The sequence below is a fragment of the Trichosurus vulpecula genome, chromosome 1, assembly GCF_011100635.1.
Source record: "Trichosurus vulpecula isolate mTriVul1 chromosome 1, mTriVul1.pri, whole genome shotgun sequence".
In the NCBI taxonomy this organism is placed as follows: Eukaryota; Metazoa; Chordata; class Mammalia; order Diprotodontia; family Phalangeridae; genus Trichosurus; species Trichosurus vulpecula.
In genome coordinates, this window is record NC_050573.1 from 360,348,030 (window position 1) to 360,368,402 (window position 20,373).

Here is a 20,373-nt window from a genome sequence, read left to right on the forward strand (position 1 = left end):
AGGTCTCCTGGGAATGCAGTATACAAACACTGGAGAGTGCAGAGGAAGGTAAAGGGCCCCAGTTTCCATCATGTAGTCGGTCGCCTGATAGCTCTTGCTTCTCCTTCCTTAGCCAGTTCCCTGGGACTGTAGGGCCTGTTTGGGACAAGTGATTTATTTTCTTCTTCCTCCTGGTGGAAAAGCGAAGTGGGGGAGAAATGCAAGTAGGAAACAAGATGACAGGCCTGCTGTCCATACTGGCAGCCTTTTGGTTCCTCCCTGCTTTCCTTTCCCTGCTCTCTGCTGCCCTGGAAACATGATTAGGGGAAGCTGCCTGCCTGTGGATGTGTCTGAAGGAGGCAGCGAGGGAACAAGTGACGGGTGGATAGCCAGCCAGGGGCTCCGGCAGCTGCGGTACTGCAGCTGGCAGGGTCCCACAGACAGCAGAGAACATGCTCAATGAGTGGGGTCTGGGTCCAACTTAGACCTCTTCAAAGTTGGAGCAAAAAACATCAAAAAATTTTGGTAATGTACAATCAATGGAACATTTAAAAAGCAAAGCTAGATAACAGATTTTTTTTTTGGACCAGAAACTGTGATTGCATAGGTATTGGGATTCTCAGTGAGGAATTCCCTCCACCAAAGTAATCTGACCATCCCTCTGCAACTTAAGTGACTAGCCCAAGGTCACACTTGAAGGCCAGAGCCTAAGTTCAGCTCTCCAGCCATTAAACATGGCCACTTTTCAACACATCAACCACTGTAAATAAAAGATTAATTTGGAAGATACTCATTGGCCATATTTATGCTCCAACAAATGTGCTCACTCACAAAAACCTGACATTCCTTTAAGGGTAATACTAACCCCTAATACATTGGAACCACTCTATTATGTTAGTTTTAAGAGAAGGGGGTCACCGGCCTCCACAGAACTAACCAACAGAACCTAGTTTCTTTGAATTTCTCTGAATATGTCGTAGTTGCTATGTGTTGTAAGAGCCCTTGGCCTGTGTTGTGCTAGAGCCCAGAGAAGGGAAGACTGAGGAGGGGCATGATTGGAATCATTACATATTTGAAGGGCTAGTGTGAAAGGGGGACTGGACCAGTTCTGCTTGGCCCCAGAGGCCAAGGGAGGACTGAATGGAAGCTGCACAGAGGCAGCTTTCAGCTTAATATACAGAAAAAATTTTAACAGAGCTGTCTAAAAATGGAACAGGCTGTCTTCACAGGTAATGAGTTCTCTGCCACTGGAGATTTCCAAGCAGTTGCTGCATGTGTCTGGGATGTTATAGAGGCAGTGGGTGCTCCTGTGTGAGGCCTGAACCAGATGAAAAATACTAGGAAATATTTAACAAGATAAATAAAAATGCAGCAAAATAGAAATCATATTGTTGCAGTTGTTGAGTCACGTCCAACTTTTTGTGACCCCATCAGGGGTTTTCTTGGCAAAGACACTGGAGTGGTTGGCCATTTTCTTCTCCAGCTAATTTTACAGATGAGGAAACTGAGGCAAACAGGGTTAAGTGACTCGCCTAAGAGTCATGCAGCTAATAAGTATCTGAGGCCAGATTTAAAGTCGTCTTCCTGACTCCAGGCCCAGGGCTCTATCTGCTGAGCCGCCCAGCTGCCTCCTACAGATAATATTACATTTTAAAACTAAGTTAATACACAACCTGCAGGGATTCCTATGTACCGTTTAAGGGGCCCCATTTCTATTTGAGTTTGACGTGCCTGCTTTTGCTGACCATTGGACTAGATGACCCAGGAAGTCCCTTCCTGCTCCATAATCCTATATACCATATCCAAATCTTTGAAAGAATGGGGCTTGTTAAAGGAAGTGTCAGTGATGCGCAGTACCTCATTTAGCTAGAATCATTAGAGAAGGAGTTGGTCCACATACGAGAAGTTTCCTGATCAACTAAGGTCTTTCTATTTGAATCGTTTTGTAGAGACATATTTCTAAAATATATCCCTCACTATCCTAAATAGAGCAAATTAAACATAATTGAACAACATTGTCTTTATTTACCTGTTCGACTTTAGAAGAGTCACTTGACAATCTCTAAGCAGTGAGGTGGTGCAGTGGCCTTAGAGTCAGGAAGAAGACCTGAGTTCAAAGTCAGGTCCTGACACTAGCTGTATGGCAAGTAACTTAATTTCTGTCTGCCTCAGTTTCTTTGACTGTAAAATGGGAATGATAATAGCCCCTACTCCACACGGGGGTGTTGTGAGAATCAAATGCAATAATATTTGTAAAGTACTTGACACCACACCTGGTATACAGTGGGTGCTGAATAAAGTCTTGTTTCCTTCTAGGCATCAGTTTTGATTTGTAAAATGAGAAAGCAAAACTAGAAAGAAAGCAAGCTTTCTTTCAGACCTAATATTCTGTTATGAATATCCAGATCTAAAAGTCTATGATACTGTAGTACAGATGCCTTCCAGGGCTACCGAGGTGGGCAGGATTCTTGGTGTCCTCAGCAGGAGCCAGGACGGAGAGTGATCCAATCCACTCAGGTTATGAAATGGCCTTTTCCTGAGCCTTGACTTAAAGTGTCTATCCTGGTGGGGTCAGGTACTAGGGACACTAAGCTGCTCTTGTTGGGTTCCAACCAGTAGAAGTTATGAATATTCTATATATGTGTGGTAGAGGTTGGTGTTTTCTGCCCCTTTTCCCTTTTAGGATGAAGTCCAGCAGCCACCCTGGGGTAAACAAAGGGCAAGCAGTGTTAGGAGCTCCTATTTCAGAGGAAGAGGAGGTATCAGTGATAAAACTGGAAAGAAATTCTAGGGCTCTGATACCTGACCCGGAGCCTTTTCTACTTGCCCATATTGCTTTTAGAGATACTGGTCGTGATAGAGTTCCAGCCTATGGAAGGGAAATGACCAACTACTGACCCCAAACAACGATTGATCCCTTCTCTTCAGCTTGCTATTAAGCAGGAGAAAAGGCACCTAGAGAGCCTCTTTCTTTTGTCTCTTCACAGTTAAGAGTCTCCAAAGATCTAAAGAGGATGTCAATAACACCTACCCATGGACAGTTTAGCTACAAGACATTAAATGGAAAAATGAACATACTTTATTGTAGCCATGGAGGCATCATAGTATAGTGGGAGGAGAAATGGATCTGGAAGAAGATTTAGTTTCAGATCCTGCCCCAGATATTTACTTACCTGTGTAACCCTGGGCACGTCACTTAACCCTAACCCTAACTCTGAGTTTTCATCTATAAAATGGAGATGGTAGTAGCATCTGCTTCACAGGATGGTTGTGAGAATAAAATTATACACACACACATATATATGTATACATGTATGTATGTACATGTGTGTATATATGGTTTTGTAAACTTTAAAGTGCTATGTAAATTCCAAGTTTTCTTGCTTAGCCCTGGCCTTACTCCTGGAATATAGAGGCCAGAGTCGGCCTCACAGATAACCTACCCCAGAGAAGAGCTAGCAGTTTGCTCCCCAGGTAACCTGTCTTTGGCTGCGGTTTTAGGTAGCAGAGGGGAGAGAGATGGTCTCTGAAATCTGGTGACCTGGCATCATAGGAACTTGCCCAGCCTCTTCTAACAAAGAGTAATCTGACCTTGCAGGCAGCAAGCAAAGGGTTGTCAGCATGCAAGAATCAATATTAAGTAATTAATAATGATAGTTAGCATTTATATGGTGCTTTAAGATTTGCAGAGCACGTACAACAACCATGCGAAGGAGGTATTAGTATTATGATCCCTGTTTTACGGATAAGGAGACTGAGGCAGACAGAGGTTAAGTGACTTGGCCAGGGTCACACAGCTAATGTCTGAGACAGATCTTCCTGACTTCAAATCCTGCTGTACCACCTACCTGCCTCAATTAATAATTCATTAAATCATTGACATTGACATGATAGTTCACATTTCTTTAGTGCTTTCAGGGTTACAAATTACATCCCTTTTTTTGGAGGGGGGAAGGCAAGGCAATTGGGGTTAAGTGAGTTGCCCAAGATCACACAGTAAGTGTCAAGTGTCTGAGGCCGGATTTGAACTCAGGTCTCCCTGACTCCAGGGCCAGTGCTCTATTCACTGTACAAATTACTTCCTTCCTAACAACTCTATAAGAAAGACATTCTAAATATCATTATCCTAATGTTTTAGATGAAGAAACTAAAACTGGAGAGGTCTAACAGGGCCACAGCTTGGACTGGGCATTCTGACTAGAGACCCAGTGTTCTTTTCAGGACACCACCACTGCCTCCAAAATACAAATGCTTCACAGCTAAGGAAGCACTTCCTTTCAATTCAGGGAATATAAGTAGTATTGTCCTCTGTCAGCCCATTTTGCAGCTGAAGCAATGAAGACACAGAAGTTAAGTGACTATGCCATGGCCAGCTGGCAGAGCTGGTACTTGAACTCAGGTCTCCTACCTCTCAATCCCTGGAATTCTCTCCTTCTCCACCCTCACCTCTTGGAACTCCTAGACTCTCTTCAAGGCTCAGCTCAAGTGACACTTCCTTCACAAAGCCTTTTTTCATTACCCCATTGACATCACTTTGTATTTTTCTGTGCAAAGTGTTCTCTCCCCTTAGTAGAATGTCAGCTGACTGAGGGCAGGGAATGTCTCTTTTTTCATTTGTGTCTTCAGCACCATTTAACATGGAAGAACACGGAACACAGAAGGTGTTAAAAAATGCTTGTTGCTTGTCTCATCTTTCCATTGTTAACACGACATGCGCTCATTTTGTCTTCTGTTCTTTGCTAGTATCAGGAGTTTCAAGTTTTCCAGTTTGAACAATTAGTTCAGAGCAAACACTTGTAGCGAGCAGTGGAGTGAGCTTAAACTTCTTGGCACAGACAACCCCAAATAGGTTTTTGCATTGATTTAAAACAAGACTTAGGGTGCTTCTTTCTAACTTCCTCTGGTTTATCTTCACACTATTTATTTCTCAGTAATATATAAGCAAGTTAATCATATCAGATCATTTTTTCCTCAACGAAGCAACTATAAAACTTTTGAGTTTGGAGCCAGATGTTTTTGATTGGGAACCTTCCCAAATTTCTCATCCTAGGACAAGGAAGACTCACTTTGTGGTTGGCAGTCAGTCTAGTAAGCCATAAAAAGTCTCTTAGCTGTGAAGGGAAGCAAGTCCCTGCTGCCAGTCTGAGTTACTAGTGTCAAAACTCAAGTCTCCTGCTCTGTGCCTGAGTTTTCCTTAGGTATGAGGAACTGATGGTAGACATCAAGATAAGAGAATGGTGCTGTTCTATGTTTTGACTACATGCCTAAAGATGGTAGGGATAATGATATATCTTTCTGTACCCTATAATGATCTGAGGATTCAGGAGTGCTCCGAAGGAAAGCCAAAAATAACTTTGTGGTCAAAAGAGCCTAGTATTTAGAACCATAACTGGCAATATGGGTGATTGGGACAATTTAGTTAAATAGGGGAGGAGGAGGAGTCCCTGGGACACCTATCGATGGGGTAGATTTGGGAAGAGGGAGTGGAAAGAGGCCAGGTTGAGCCATACGGAAGGAGGGAGCATGTCATTTGGTAGTCAGGCCCCTCTATATTTAGGTGCCCTGAAACAAAGCCTCATTGTTCTACCTTAGTTATAGCTCTACTGATTAAACCTTGGTAGACTTTCTCTCTGGTTATTTTTCCCATATGATCATTTTCATATCTGGTTTCCTTAAATTATCATAATCTTCCTCCAGTCCACTTACTCCCTCTGCTCCATATACCTCAGCTGAGACCTTCAGATACCGATCTTTGTAGCAATGTATTTGTTTCCCAGAGTTTTTACCCCTGTTTTGCCTGAATCCTCCCCACCCTACTCCCCACACATACCCTTAGATTAAAATTTAAATGACTGCTTTGTTTCCCAGAATTTTCACCCCTGTTTTCCCTGAATCCTCCCCACCCTACTCCCCACACATACCCTTAGATCAAAATCTAAATGACTGCAGGGCCATTTATCATCCTTATATTTGATAATGTCAGTACCTCTCATCCTCACTACACCTTTTATATTGAATATCATTTTCACAATAACTCTGAGAGATGGTTAAAGCAGAAGACAGACTTTATCTTCACTTGAATCATAACAACAACTTACATTTATATACCACTTTAGAATTGTAAAACTCTTTACATGTATTATCTCATTTGATCCATGTAACAACCATGTGCAATAGGTTCCTGAGTATTTTGAACCCCATTATAGAGATAAGTAAAGTGAGGCTCAAAAAGATTAAGTACTTTTGTACGAGCAGGGCCAGGACTCTGATCCCTTGCCCAGTGCTCTGTCTACCACATCACACTGTAGGACACCTTGGCCTAAGCACCCAAGCTCTTGGGTGGCCTCAGAACCCTGGCAGTCTGGGCTGGGAACAAACTGGTGGATGCAGAATATTTGTCTAAATCAACTGAAACAAGTGTAAGATGTTTGGTAAGTGCAAAGTCAGCCAAATTTCCCTGTCAGTCATCTGGACTGTAATGAATTGTTCTGGTTGGGTCAGAGGTACGTAGGTATGCCAAATACATTAACAGAGAAGTTCTCAGGCAAAGAGAGGCTTAAGAAAGATTGAAAGGGGGCAGCTAGGTGGCACAGTGAGTAGAGCACTGGCCCTGGAGTCAGGAGGACCTGAGTTCAAATCTGAACTCAGACGCTTGACACAATTACTAGCTATGTGACCTTGGGCAAGTCACTTAACCCCAATTGCCCTGCCTTCCCCCTTCAAAAAAAAAAAAAGAAGAAAGATTGAAAGGCCAGGATGTGGTGAATAGAGGGCCAGATTCCTGAGTCAGGAGGACCAGGGTGAATCCAAATGAGTCATTTAATTTCTCGGGAGCCCAGGTACCCATCTAAGATGGTGAGCGGCAGAGCAGGTACCAGTTTGCCTTGGTGCAGGGAGTTTCCAACTAGGAATTCCCTTGCACTGATGAAATCATGGGCCTACACCAAAAAAGAGGTGCTGATGCCTGGGATGAGGCAGGAAACCAGTGTCTCCCATGACAGCCTTTTTAATATACTCCTTTTCCCCTAGAGGAGACAGAAAGATAGAAGTCTGGGATGTGCTCCGTTTCCTCATCGATAGAATGAGGGGGTTGAATTAAATGGCTTCTGAGGTTCCTTCCAGTTCTACTCCTCTGATTCTGTTTGTTGTTTCCTCGGTTAAGTCCATTACTAATAATAGTTAATAATAAAAGTGAACACTGGTATCGTGCCCGCTCTATGTTGGGCACTGAGCTAAATGTGATCATCATCATTTCATTTGATTCTCACAACATTGCCAGGTAGGTGCTAGTATCATCCTCATTTTACAGATGGGGAAAGCTAGGGTAAATGACTTGCCTAGGGTCATACAGCTAGTAAACGTCTGAGGCTGGGTTTGAACTCAAGTCTTTCACAACGTTGCTCCTACTTTTCTGTTCCATGACCTCAGAGAAGAGGAGACAGTATGGTGGCCCCAGGGGTGACGCTTCCTAAGAGTTCTGACTCCTCTTTTGTTTGTTTCTTCACATCCTGGATTGCCTGCCATAGCATGTACAAGACCTCCCTATATCCTGTGAGCAGGCTAACCAAGAAAGTGGCCCTCAGGCACTTCCATCTGTGAGAATGCAACAGAATGACTTCTCTCTTTCTGTTTTCTCCAGCAAAATGGCTGACAAAGCCAAGTCAGGCAAAGCTGCCAACAAGACTCCCCCCAAGTCTCCTGGAGATCCTGCCAAGGAGAAATCAGCTAAAAGGCTCTCGCTGGAATCTGAGGGCACCAACGAGGGGGCCGCCGCCCCAGAACTCAGTGCCCTGGAGGAGGCCTTCAGGAAATTTGCTATCCACGGAGATACCAGAGCCACAGGGAAAGAGATGCATGGAAAAAACTGGTCAAAACTCTGTAAGGACTGCCAAGTGATCGATGGGAAAAATGTGACAATCACCGATGTGGACATTGTCTTCAGTAAAATCAAGTAAGTCCCTGTCCCTGTTCACTAGCTCCTTTTTTGGGTGCAAAGTGTTTTATGCTGTTGTGGTCTAGACAGCTTCATCTCAGCCATAGCTTGGAACTCATCATTCCTTCCATATCCTCATTAGTAGATAGGTGGATTCCCTTCTCTTTTAGGCAAATATTGGGATTCTTAGAATTCTCCTTGTAATCATCGAAGCAGGTACTTCATTTTGTTAAATGGCAATATTTTCTGAGAAGACTAACCCATTTTGAGGTGGTTTAACTGTCTTCGGAATACTTGTTGGATGCAATTTTTTTAAATTATTGGTAGGAGAAGATGGGGCTGGTATGTCAGGGTCAAGAGACGATGAAGGATCATGACTCTAGGAATTCAGCTTGAGTGATGTCTGCCATGCTTTTTTTGTTCCAGAATAGTGTGCCCTGATATAGGAACTAGAAATAATAGGAATGGGGGGGAGGAAGTGACCTAGAGAAAGGAGGGCCAGAATAATGTTTAAGTAGATGCTATTGTTTGGTGTATAGGTGTATAGGGCTAGAATCCCAAATCCCTTGCTGAGCTGTGTAATTACAAGAGAAATCAGGTCTTGGGATCCTAAACATATATACATACATACATACATATATATATACACATATATATGTGTATATATATATATATACACATATATATGTGTATATATATATATATATACACATATATATGTGTATATATATATTTTTTTTTACATGAGTAGAGTTAGCACTCTTAGAGTTGCCTAAAGCATTGCTAAGTTAAATTGAGTTACTTGGGGTCACAATGTCAACATGTCCTATAGCTGGGACTTGAACCCAGGTCTTCTTGGCTTTGAGGCCAGCTCTCTGTCCTCTGTGGTATACCACCTCTTTAAATATAATCTTTATTATCTATCATTTATTTTATCAGTCAGAAACCTTCCAAAACCAGCATTCTGATTGTTCTCATTATGAATATTCCCTCTGTTAACCAGAACAGAGGTTGAAGCAAGTCTGAATGGAAGGAGCCCAGCGTTAGCATGAACCGTTCTTGGTGAAGAGATGGGCTCTGGGACAGAACTTCATCATACTTACATGTATGGTCGAGGTCCTGTCACATTTTTTCACAAGCACTTCTCCTTGGCTCTCCTTATCTGCTAAACTTAAATAAAACAGCAGATGGATTCTTTTCAAACACCAAAGTTTATTTTTTTAAGTAAAGTTTTATTTTCAGCGCAATTCATCTTTGTGTATTTAAGAATGTTGCAGACTTTGGGAAATTCATACTGACGTTTGTTTCCCCAAGTGTTCTATCTCCAATGGCTTTCCTTGTTCTCATGGTAGCTTTTTTTTTCAATTTATTTCACATCCATTCAGTCAGTATCAAGTGGCTAGTACATTCAAGGAAAAGACTGGGGGGTGAGGGGAGTAGAGGGAAGCATAACAAAGACAAAAATAAAGCCATTCTGGCTTGCCCATGAAGAGCTTACATTCTTTTAAAAAAATCTTATTTTTATTGATTGTCTTTGTTTTTGCATCACTTTCATTCAACAATATAATTTTATTATGTATTTAAAAGGAATTGCAAGTTGTACATAGTAAATTTGCAGTTTCATGTGTAATCATCTTTTATTATACTATGTTATGGAAATGCTTGTTTTATTACACAAATTTAAAAAAAAATAAATATGAAAAAATATATCTCAACCCTTCCCCCACCCCACTCTCTGACACAAAGAGGGGAAGGAAAGGGAGTTCTGCAAAACCATTGAACACAGAACATGAGCTCTGTGAGAAAAAGGATGGTTTTGTTATTTTTTTTCTTTGAATCCTCCAGGGCTGGGTAGTCTTTTAATAAATGCTCATTGATTGATTGTACATGACAATATCTACAACCTAAGGACCTCACGTTTCACTGGGAGACACTAGTGAGCATGTAAGTAAATACAAAGTTTATGGCGAGTCATGAAAAGCAAGTTCACCATGGAGTTTGTGCTAATAATTGAGGGAATAAGAAGAAGCCTTGAGGTTTATATCGTCCCTCAAATGATACTTCTCTAATATTGTGCTTCCACCCCTAGACTAAGGTGAACATAGTCATCAGGGGTGAAATCTGATGATCACGGGTCTAGAGTGGGAAGAGACCTCAGGGCCTCTGGTCCAGCCCTGTCACACTTCACAGCTAAGGAAACAGAGGTCCAAAGAATTTAAGGACTTGCCCATGCTTGTCTTTGTATTAAGCATGAAGTAGGGTTTGACCCTGGGTCCTCAGGTTCTTGAGGCAATGCTTTTTCCACTGCCTCTCTAAATTAATTAGCTCTTAGTTAACTTTGTTGCTTTTGACTAGCTGGTATTCCTTTTTAATTCAATAAATGTTGAGCAGTCACTCGATGCAGAACCCTATTTTCAGAAACTGGGAGACCCCAAATTTAGCTAATGCAGACTCTTTGCCTTCGTGGAGCCCATCCTAACAACCTAGATCATGAAAAATGTGTTAGATCTGTAAATTTGTTTTTGGTCAATCTGGAGAAGTAGGCCTGGAGCCATCAAACCCAATTCCTGAGTTGCTGCTGTTATTTATTCGTTTTCAGTTGTGTGTGACTCTTCATGACCCTATTTGGGGTTCTCTTGGCAGAGATACTGAGGTGGTTTGCCATTTTCTTCTCCAGATCATTTTACAGATGAGGAACCTGAGGCAAACAGAGTTAAATGACTTGCCCAGGGTCACGCAGTTAGTAAACGTCTGAGGCAGAATTTGATCTCAGGAGAATGAATCTTCCTAACTCTAGTCCACATACTCTACCTACTGCTCCACTTAGCTCCTAAAAACTTACCACAAAGGTATAAGAACTTAGCCTAAGAACATGCCTACTAACATGTTAAGGAGACACAAGAATTTCATGACTACTTGCCTGTTAGTTTTCCTAAATCAAGGACAGCCCCTTTCCCCACATTTAGTGGCACAGACAGTAAAACTGCATCCTTCCTTGGCAGGAAATATCAAAGAAGACAATTCTCCATCTTAGGATTGTACTCACGTAAATGTGTTCCGTTCACTAATTCTCTATTTTCAAGGGGACCGGCCGGAAGTACTCCCAATCTTGTTCTGCCTTGACTTTTTGACCTGGTATTTTTCTCATCTTACTGACTTTCTGCCCCCTAGACCTTTTGCCTTTATCTTGATTGAGATAAATCCACGATTCTATCACATGGCTTCTGGACATGGGTCTGAGAATATTCCAGTATCTACTTGATTCTCTTCTCTATGAAGGTCTCCCAGCAACCATTGCCACTCATGATCCATTCGATAGTCTACTTGGGATCCAACAGAAACTAGAATTCATTTTCCTTTGACAGTCAGACAACAGAAATGATGGCTTTTTCTCTCAATGTTATCTGTAACAATTTCAGGCCTCCTTCTCCCATTCCCCCCTCCTCTCGCCCCAGGCCCTGGTAACATTTGCCATCCTTCAGTATACAACACACACTGGAAACGCATTAGAACATAGCTCATCTTGACATAGGTTTTTATAAGTTATCTTGTCCTCCAAAACCTAGCAACTCCTTGTAGTAAAGCCTTGATGGAACACAGGCTGTATTCATTTAGATTATTTCTTTTTCCACTCCTTTTATGCCTTTTCCCCCAAGGGGGTGTTTTGATATGAATCCTTTTTTTAAATAACTAGAGATTTTCTCTGTGAATATCATATGTTTCCCATAAAAATTTCATTTGAATCAGTTATCTGGGTAATTTTTAGCTGTCTGAAATCTATATAAACAAAGAGAAATGAAAAGTGGAGAAATACTATTTGAGCTATTATAATTTGTTTCTTCCTCACTTTAAGTCCAGGCCCTTACATCCCAATGTCTCTTTTGGAATATAATTTTCTTAAAGGAGCCCAGGGCAGTATTAAATCATAAATGTTCAGAGCTGGAAGGAACCTTACAGATAGTCCAGTCTAGGCCAGGCTTTGGCAAACTCTGGCTTATGGGCCATCATTTTTATTTATTTTAAATAAAAACCATTCTTAGCTCATGGATCACATGAAAACAAGCAGTGGGCTAGATTTGGCCCATGGGCCATGGTTAGTCAATCCTTTGTCTAATCTAATCTCCTCATTTTATAGATGAGGCCCTTGAGGCCCAAGTTAGTGAAGTGATCTAAACCAGGTCACAGAGTTAGCTAGTCAGTGATAGACCCAGGATTAGAGCTCAGGTCTCTAGACTCCAATGGCATTACTTTACTTATTATATACCATACCACATTAGTCATTGTTAGCCATTTCTTGGTGGCACTTTGTAAACCTCAGAGCATCAAAGTTTATATACATACATGCCTCTAATTTGGTATATGTTTGTGGATCCATTTGTGTGTAGGTTTAAGTGTATGTGTGCATGTGATAGATTTATATTTGGGCTAGACTTTGGAACATGGTTGTGTTGATTATAGACAAGGTGGAGAGCATACCAAGCTAGGAAAGAGTTTAAGCAACAGCATGAAGTGGGAGAGCCAAAGGTATAGTTTAGGGACAATAAATAATATAGTTTGGTAAGAACAAAGGGTTCATTTAAGGGAGAAGTTCTTAACCTGTAGTACATGAGCTTGTTTTTAATGTGTATGTATATATACATACGTGTGTATATACATACATGCATACACACACATATTCACACAATGTAATACATTGTGTACATACGTATACATGTACATGTATACATGGACACATAAGAGACATTATATGCATGTATAATACATTTACAGATGCATATACATAGACATACACATATATAACTGTATTTCATTATAATTGGTTTCCTTTGTAACCCTATGAGTTTTATTTTATTCATTTGAAAACATTAGTCAGGGAGGTGTCCATGCCTTTCACCAGATTGTCTGAAAAATCTACCACACACAAAAAGTTAAGGAGCCCTGATTTTAGTGAATAATGGAAGAAACAAGGTAAGCCGCTTGAGTGCAGGAATGATTTCATTTTTGTCTTGGTAGAAGTAGCATAGTGGAGAGTGCTAGACTTGATGTTGGGAGAGATGTGGCTTCAAGTTCTACTGGCCCTCACTTACCAAAGTGTAACTTGGGCAAGTCACTTAACCAAGGGGTTCTCTACTTTTTCTTTTTTTTTTTTTGCTCTCGCCACGACATCCTTTGCTGTGAAGGATTGAGGCATCACCTTGGTAACATTAGTCAAACTCCTTAGAAGAGCAAGGCACATTCCTCATATTCTAAAAGTACTTTTTTGGGCAGTACTTCTCAGGATGATTGACTGAATCTGTGTTTTCTGCCTAAGTGACTATGCAGTGTCGCTCCCTATCAATTTAAAAATAAATTAGGAGGAAAAAAGAAACCAAACAGATTCGCGTGGTTGCAGGGCAGCACATCTCTTTTAATAAATGTGTTCTTGGGTATGACTTTAGGTTAATTATTACAGTAACTTCCAATTTGGTCAGCCCACTTGGGAAAAACTGGAACTCAAGATCTGATATCCCTAATAGTCATCGTTCATAGATGAAACCGGTACGAGCCCGTAGTCGGCAGAGTTGCAGCTTTGTCATGTATCTACACTGTTTCACTGCTGTCCAATGTGGGCATGGTCCCTGCTTCTCCCAAACTAAGGGAAGAAAACTAGGTCAGCTATATTTAACTTGGGCAGTTTGGGGAGGAAGCAAATTTATTCAAAACATCCTCATCCTCCAAAGGGATGTCAGTAGAAGCTCAAATCAGTTCAGTTCCATAGACATTTACGTGTTTCTTGGCCATTTGTGCTAAGCATGGAGAGTTTGGAAGTCCAAAATGTTACCATGATTTGAGTCCCTTCAAAAGGCATGCTTAGGAATGAGAGGAGGTTAGAGAGTCACGGGACCTGGCTTCAAATCCTAGCTCTTCTTCTTACTACCTGTGTGACCTTGGATAATTAACTTACTTAACCTCCCTGGGCCACAGTTTCTAGAGCTATAAATTGAGAGGGTTGGACAAGATAGAATAGAATAGGATAGAAAGATAGACCCCTGAGGTACCTTCTAGCTCCAGACCTCGGATCTTAGGTATGTTAATCCTCTGATGAGAGTGTGTGGGGGGGGGGCGGGGAGGGTGATTTTAGTGTAATGGAAACACTAAAAGTGACTTTAGTTTGAGCTCTGCCACTGTTTAGCACTTATATAACCATGGGCAAGCCAAGTACTCTCTCAGCCTCTGCCAGTACAGGGACCGTGAGATACAGTCTCTTAGGTCCCTTTCAGATCCAAAATTCTATGATTCTGATACCTTACATTTTGCAACAAGGTTGAGAGAATTAATTAGCTTACCAATTGTCTTGGTAAGATGAAGACTCGATATTGTGACTGTATTTAGTTTCTTGGATAACTGATTATTTTGTTATTGTCATTTGTAAACTTATATAGAAAGCCAAGACTAAACAATGGGCCTCAGGAAGGGGTGTATGTATATACATAGGTGTGTGTATACACACATAAATATATGCATTTGACATATGGACGCATGGATGTATATACACATGTATACAATCTGTGTACACATATGTGTGTATGTGTGTACACGTGTGTGTATGTATAATTTTATATATAGACAGTTCTTGCTTTACATGTTTTTGCATTTTGCCAATTCAACTCCCCAGCTAGTTGGTAGGTAGCAGCTGGGGCACAGCCCTATGCCAGGGGCCCTATTTTGGCTACCCAAGCATAGAACCACATAGGGAGCAGGACACCACAGAGCCCCACAAGAAGAGGGGGAGGTCTGCAGAAGGGCCTACTTAGGTGAAGCAAGAACTGGCTGTATACATAATATGGAGATGTACTTGGTGCTGGAAGAGTTTAAGGTTTATTCTTCCTCTGTAAACTCTCCCTCAGACGAAAGAAACATGTAGTCCTCATTTTTTTCTCTTTTCAACCTCAATATCTTCTATATTCCCATATGTTTATTTGTAGCATTTCATATTTGTCCTGTGCTTTATAGAGAATAACCTATCAGGTCATTCGACACCTATGCCAGGAAGGTGGTTGCTAACTGTAAAAGCACCCCTATATCTTATAAAGAGAAAAAAGGGATGTCAAAAGAAGGGTCATGACCTAGTACATACATGCAATTTGGTGCCATGAAAAGAGCATTTGGAATCAGAGGACTTGAGTTGGGTGACCTTTGGGTAAATGGTGTCACCATCCTGGGACTCACTTTCCTCACCTGGAAGAAGAGACATCTATCTATCTATCTATCTATCTATTCTAAGTGACACACACACACACACACACACACACACATATATATATGTATATGGAGAGAGACACAGAGAGAGAGAGAGAGAAAATGATCTATAAAATAGGGGGAAGGATTTAGATTAAATAGGCCTCTAAGGTCCCTCCTGTCTATACTATCTATGATGCTCTCTCTAAAATTCCTTAAGGCTCACCACTGATGTGGAATATTAGTTCACTTCAGCCATTTGAAGTGAAGATAATACAATAGGCTGAGTACCAGGAAAACAGTATGGTTCTAGTTCAAATTCTGGTCACCAAAGCCTGGCTCAATTCAGGATGGGTTTTTGGAACTTTATGTGTCTTAGCAATTCGATATATCAAAGGGGATGATGCTTAGTTGTTTGTAACGATAACCATAAGCTTTTCAAATGGTCTATAAGCATCTACTCAGGGACGCTGTGAAGGAGTGCTATGGATAGGGAGCTGCAAAAGAGTAAAATAAGGAGCTAGCACCTATATTGAGCTCCAGGGTTTGTGAAGTGCTTTGCAAATATTATTTCATTTAATCTTCACAACAGCCCTGGGTGCTATAATTATCCCCATTTTACAGATGGGGAAACTGAGGCAGACAGGTGCCATGACTTGCCCACTGTTATGAAATTAGTAAGTGCCTAAGGCTGGATTTGAACTTAGATCTTCCTGATTCTAGGCTCAGCGCTGCAGTCCCTGGGACACACGGCTGCAGCTGTAGTTGTATTACAGTTGTTATTTAAGCACCTTCAATTCTGTTCCCCTGCAAGGTAATGCAGTAGATAGAATGCTGAACTTGGAGTCCAGGAAGACTAGAGATCAAATCTAGCTTCAGATCCTTACTAGCTGTATGACCCTGGGCAAGTCATTTCATTGTTGTCTGCTTCAGTTTTCTTCATCTGTAAAATGGGGATGATAATAGCACCCACATCCCAGGGATCATCGTGGAGATTAAATGAGATAATATATGTGAAGTGCTTTGCAAACTAAGCACAATATAAATGCTAGCTATTATTTTGAGATCAAACCGGCTCTGGGACACCCTCATACTTTCTCCTGCTCCTCATCATCCCTCTTTTTCTTTTCTTTTCTCTATTCTTCCCCCTTTTCTTTCCTCTTCTCTTCCACATTCCTCTTTCCAGCCTTCTCTCTTTTTGTCTTTCTGATCCTTTCCTTGCCCTCCAAAGCAGTTCAGGGAGGTGGTGTGTGCGTGTGCTGATAAACGGAAATCATCTCAGTTCCTCTTTTTAGAGGAGATGGTTTTCTGTCTCCCCACCAGTTTTCCTTTGTTGTGCTCCCTACAATGTGACTCTCACAGAGGAAGGACCTGTCTCTGAGCAGCTCACTGGGACAAGCAGAGGCAAAGATCACTTTTAAGTAATGGAGGCATCCCCTGCCCTGCCACCTCTCTCTCTCTCCCTGTCACTCTGTCTCTCTGTCTCTCTCTCTTCATCTCTCTCTGTCTCTGTCTCTGTCTCTCTCTGTCTCTGTCTCTCTCTCTCTCTCTCTCTCTCTCTCTCTCTCTCTCTCTCTCCATCTCTCTTTGTCTCTCTGTCTCTGTCTCTCTGCCTCTCTCTCTCTCTGTCTCTCTCTCTGTCTCTCTGTCTCTGTCTCTCTGTCTGTCTCTCTGTCTGTCTCTGTCTCTGTCTCTCTCTCTCTCTCTCTCTCTCTCTGTCTGTCTCTCTGTCTCTCTCTCCCTCCCTCCCTCTCCCTTTGCACACATATATTATTACACTGAAACTAAATAAAAATAATTGAGAAGGTAATCCAGTAGTTTAATTTAATTTAATCTCTCCTTGTCTCTCTGTCTGTATCTCCTTCTCTCTCTGTGTCTCTCTGTTTCTGTCTCTGTCTCTATCTCTCTTCCTCTGTCTTTGTCTCTGTCTCTGTCTGTCTCTGTCTCTCTTTCTTTCTGTCTCTGTCTCTGTCTCTCTCTCTGTCTCTGTCTCTCTGTCTGTCTCTCTCTGTCTCTCTCTCTGTCTCTCTCTCTCTCTCTCTCTCTCTCTCTCTGTCTGTCTCTCTCTGTCTCTCTCTGTCTCTGTCTCTCTCTCTCTCTCTCTCTCTCTCTCTCTGTCTCAGCATGGTGTAAACACAGAATTCAATGGAGAAAATCTAAACAGCAGAGAATGTCCTTTGGTCATCCAGCACAACACTGAAGTTGGGCTTTGTCAGATCTGGGGTGTGTGTGTGTGTGTGTGTGTGTGTGTGTGTGTGCATGTGTTTACACATTTTGAAGAACAAAATATCCAAGAACGATTGTGTCCGATCTCTGTTTGACTAGCATTCCCACATGTTGCTTTGGGAACATAAATTTCTTGGTTTATTGGGGTCAGCAACTGCTCAGGGGAATTTGATACAGAAGATATGCCCTCCACATGCTCCACTTGTTGGATACAGTTAATGTGGTAATAATAATAGCCCTGATAAAAATACCTTTGCTCTTATTTTAGGAGCATAAGTATGGAACACCACAAGGAAATTGTCTTAAGTACTGCCATAAAATTGCTAATTCTCTGACATTACTTGATAGAAAAAAATCAAAATATTTCTGTTTATCCTGGCAGGTTACTATGGTTCCAGGCAGGCCTGGGTGACGTCATGTTTTGGATCTCTGTGAGCCTTTATTTAGGTAGTTGTCTCCATAGCAACATTTGTTTGTTTTGATGTAACTATGTGTTAAATTTTAAACAAATTTTTGTGGTCATATACTAGATTTTTATTGAAGACTACTGTTAAACTAGATAAATGCCACTCTTACCCTTCCTTCCCACAAAGAATTAGCAACAGTTGAAGGGAGTCAAATAAGATCGATCAAAATTTAACATTCTGAAATACCAGCAGTTGGTATTCCTTTCATTGTTATCTGCATCATCTTTGAATCACCCTTGAAATGCAAAAAAGAAAAAATCGCGTTATTTTGTGTGTGTGTGTGTGTGTGTGTATTCTAGGGAAATTGCCTATTCTTCCTGAGGATTTTTGCCAGACAGGTGCCATTTAGCTTTTTTTTTCCAGTAGAATCATAATTCTTTTTTGGAGCTAGAGAGGCCAAAACAACACTACATCTAAAGTGTTTTATAAATCTTAGCAGATCTCCCTGATAGATTTATTTTCTTGTTCCTCACACAACCAGTCTGTGGGAAGTGGGTCACTGATCATTTCCCACTTGGTATTAGGGAGGCCAATATTTCAGAGGTGGTGAGAGTAAAGTTGTATGGTTTATGTGGTCAAGGTCAGAGAAGGAGTAAATAATGAAATCTAAGGTTCAATGAATTAAGCCCTTCTGGGACTCAGACCATGATGGGAAATTGAATACATCCTTATTATGTACTTACTACCAGAGTGAAGCAAGTCACTGTACTTTTCTGGTCCTCAGTTTCTCTATCTGTCAAATGAGGAGGTTTGGTTGACCATGAAGGCCCCTCTAGCTCTAAAGCTACAAGCCTACGATAGGGCCCTGTTCTCCCTTTCACTACTTTTAAAGTAATTGCTTTTCTAGTGCTACCAATTTAAATCACTTAGATGGCTCTCCTCAGGTCAATGCAGGGCTAGTAAGGCCTTCTCACCAGATGCCTGCTGCCCACAATTGGGAGACTCGAAAACTGAACCAGATGTGTTCTGCAACCACAGCTGCTCGATTGTGATTCCCTGGCAAGGCTAGAGCTGGGTGCTCTTCTCCCCCTTAGCCACCCGAACACAGCAGCAGTTGTTTTCTGCCTATCCGGGGTAAATGCTAGGGATTGTTTATTTCAGACACCTGGGGAAGAGAAGGCACTTGGAAATGTGTACTCTTTCATAACAAAAGAAATTTGTCATACATGAGCTGTCACCCAGAAGCTTGCAACTTGGTCAGCCAAACTCGGGTGTTTTTGTAGGGAAAGTTTAAAAAATAAAACAAGTATGTTGTGTCATGCAGGGAGATTTCTACACATCAGCTCCCACAGGTAAATTAATAGACAAACGGGGATGTAAAAATTGAATATGACTTCTTGACGGCTATAACTTGACTCTCTTTCAAGATCAGTCATGACTAATCTTTTGAGAGCTGCCTATTTTCATGTCATTCACAGCAGTCTTGTTGACCACAGGAAATGAATAGTAATTGGATTTAAAACATTGTACCAAAATCGTGCTGAGTAATCCTTGACTTTGAGAAATAACTGCCACTAGACATTGGCTAACACTGAGGAAGTATAACCCCAGACTTATAGAACCATACAGAGGAGCCGGTCCTACTCTCCCGTTTTACAGATGAGGACACTGAGCCCAAGAGTGTTTGTGTATCTCAAGAAGACTATTTCTAACAGCCCCTGGCCAAAAAGCAAATAAGTTGTTGCAAGAATAATTTCTTCAAGAGAGCATTAAACATTTTTGGTCCTTGTGAAATGATAAAAGTGAAAGGGAGGCCAGGCTTTGCCAGCCTTGGATAGAATAAAGGCTGGATGAAGAAGGGATAAGCAGATTTAGTGTAATTGAACTAGATAAACCTGTGGAATGTCATGGAAGACTATTCCTGGATGGGAAGTGGGGAACTCATATTTACTAGCTTTGAGATTCCGATCAGTGAGGCAACCTGGGTAATGATCCCCGCTCTGCTGTTGGCTCCCTTTACAAGCTTATAACCAAGTCATTTCACCTCTGAACTTGTTTCCTTGCCTGTAAAATAAAACGAGTTTGGATTGGGCTCAGTGGATTAAGCACTGGACCCAGAGTCAGGAAGATCTGAGTTCAAATCCAGCCTCAAATACTTACTAGCTGTGTGATCCTGGCCAAGTCACTTAACCCTGTTTGCCTCAGTTTCCTCATCTGTAAGATGATCTAGAGAAGCAAATGGCAAACTAATCCAGTATCTTTACCAAGAAACCCCCAAATAGGGTCACAAATAGCTGAAATGGCTGAACAACAACAAAATGAAGAGGTTGGACTAGGTCAGGATTTCTTAACCTTGTGTTGATGAACTTTATAAAAAATATTTTGATAACCATTTGAACGTAATGGGTTTCCTTTCTAGTCTTATGCATTTTGTTTTATCAATTTAAAAACCTTATCCTGGCACTGGAATGGGATCTGAGAAGGAGTACATAGACTTTTCCAGATTGCTGCCAGAGGGATTCAGGGCACAAAAAAGATGCCTGGACTAGGCCACCTCTAAGGGCTCATCTACTCTCAATGCTAGGAGGGTGCTTAATTAAGCAGGTGGGC

General features: G+C 41.5%; 1 protein-coding gene across 1 annotated transcript in view; it reads left to right on the forward strand.

Moving 5' to 3' along the window:
• Positions 1-20,373, forward strand: part of LOC118828121 (tubulin polymerization promoting protein) — a 138,290-nt gene that overhangs the window by 39,400 nt on the left and 78,517 nt on the right. Inside the window, exon 2 of the mRNA XM_036734537.1 lies at positions 7,619-7,930. Within this exon, the coding sequence (XP_036590432.1) occupies positions 7,623-7,930 (308 nt within the window). The 5' untranslated portion in view covers positions 7,619-7,622. The remainder of the gene's footprint in view (positions 1-7,618; positions 7,931-20,373) is intronic.